The sequence below is a fragment of the Capsella rubella genome, unplaced genomic scaffold, assembly GCF_000375325.1.
Source record: "Capsella rubella cultivar Monte Gargano unplaced genomic scaffold, Caprub1_0 scaffold_2, whole genome shotgun sequence".
Taxonomy (NCBI): Eukaryota; Viridiplantae; Streptophyta; class Magnoliopsida; order Brassicales; family Brassicaceae; genus Capsella; species Capsella rubella.
In genome coordinates this window covers 3,999,121-4,000,625 of record NW_006238922.1, presented here as the reverse complement: position 1 = coordinate 4,000,625, position 1,505 = coordinate 3,999,121, and the positions used below count along the sequence as shown (strand labels likewise).

The following is a 1,505-nucleotide window of genomic DNA, read 5'->3' as shown; positions in this document are numbered from 1 at the left end:
ATGAAAGCTCTTTTCTGAATATTTTTGTAGTACTAATAATGGTTACAAAAGAGATACAAATACTATGGCAAAGACGATTCAATCTGTTAAGCCCAAGCCCATAAAGTGTCCAGCCAACTCCGAAGCTTCTAAAAATTTCACTAACATAAACAGAAGCTGAAATTCTAAGCTGAGTACAATATGATATAGGTTTCTTTCAATTATGAAATATTGAAATGAATCAAAAACAATGAATCCATACATTACATTCCATATCACCAATTCAAACGGCTTTCACATTGGAGTTTTATACAACAAATATGAAGTTCAATTTACAAAATGGACCACGGTTTGTTAAAGATTAGCGAATGTCCATTTACCAGTTATGGCAGACACTATAGGCACAAAGACTTCTAGGATCTTCTTTTAAGTATTGATGGTACCAATACAAATGAGTTATCCATTTATAGCAAATTTATCAGATCTAAGTTTAAACTTGATGTTGAAATTGTGCATTAATCCTCCTAAATGTGCCGAGTGAACTTACAATTAGCACATTTAGGAGGATTGATGGACAACTTAACATCAAGCTTAGACTGAGGCCTGATAAATTTGCTATAATGGATAAGTCGCTTGTATTGGTATCATCAGTGCCTGGAAATGACCGTGACTGGTGACAACCGTGGTCGTGTCCCAACACATCAGCCATAGCAATATTGACTAGTTGACCAACTACAGAGACAAGGAACATTAGAGAACCCTGAACTTCGCCATTGCTGTTATGAAATCCAGCAAGAAGCCAAATCATCTGGATGGGAACAAGGGCACCAAGGATCTCGCTCCTGAAGAAGCCATAGGACTGGCATGGGGTTTTCTCCAAACCTGAAGACCAGAGAGAGAACAAGGAGATGGCAAAAGCAGCAACATCGGACAGAAGATGAGCCACATCTCTGAGGATTGGGAGACTGTTGGCCTTAATCCCTCCAACCACTTCGACGGTGATGAATAGGCCAAAACAGCCACCAACAGCTTCCTCATAGACACTGCGTTCTGCAGCATCTCTTGAAATTGTCCTGGCGTCCGAGAACCCGCAACCCGAACCCGGACATCCGTTGTGGTAGTTGTGCTTCTCCAGAACTAAAAGAAATAAAGATGCAATAGTTTAACAACTGAACAAACGGTCGAAACAATCCAGAACTAAAGCAAATAACCTAGGGGAAATTTTTACAATATAACATCAAGCTTAGACTGATATATATATACCTGATAAATTTGCTATAAATGGATAACTCCTTTGTGTCATCAATGCCTGAAATGAAAGAAATTTTCAGAAGAACAATCTCTATTTTGTTTCATTCAAGTGCAGTACATATGTATAATCAACAAAGAAGCATCAAAGGAAATATCAACTAGGTCCTAGCAGTTTCTTAACTTGTTATCACTAAAACACTAGACATCAAGAGCGAGGATGTTCTGCATACCTGAGATAACAAGAACTGTACCGACTTCATTGGTTGAGTAGCTCA

The 1,505-nt window shown here is 38.5% G+C and overlaps 1 protein-coding gene across 1 annotated transcript; it reads right to left on the bottom strand.

Moving 5' to 3' along the window:
• Positions 1-469: 469 nt before the first annotated feature.
• On the bottom strand, positions 470-1,282 carry LOC111831931 (metal tolerance protein A2-like). Its single transcript, XM_023787567.1, has 2 exons — positions 1,243-1,282; positions 470-1,116 (listed from the first exon to the last, which is right to left on the bottom strand). Exons 1-2 carry the CDS (start codon positions 1,280-1,282, stop codon positions 470-472), a joined length of 687 nt encoding a protein of 228 aa, XP_023643335.1.
• Between the last annotated feature and the right edge of the window lie 223 nt (positions 1,283-1,505).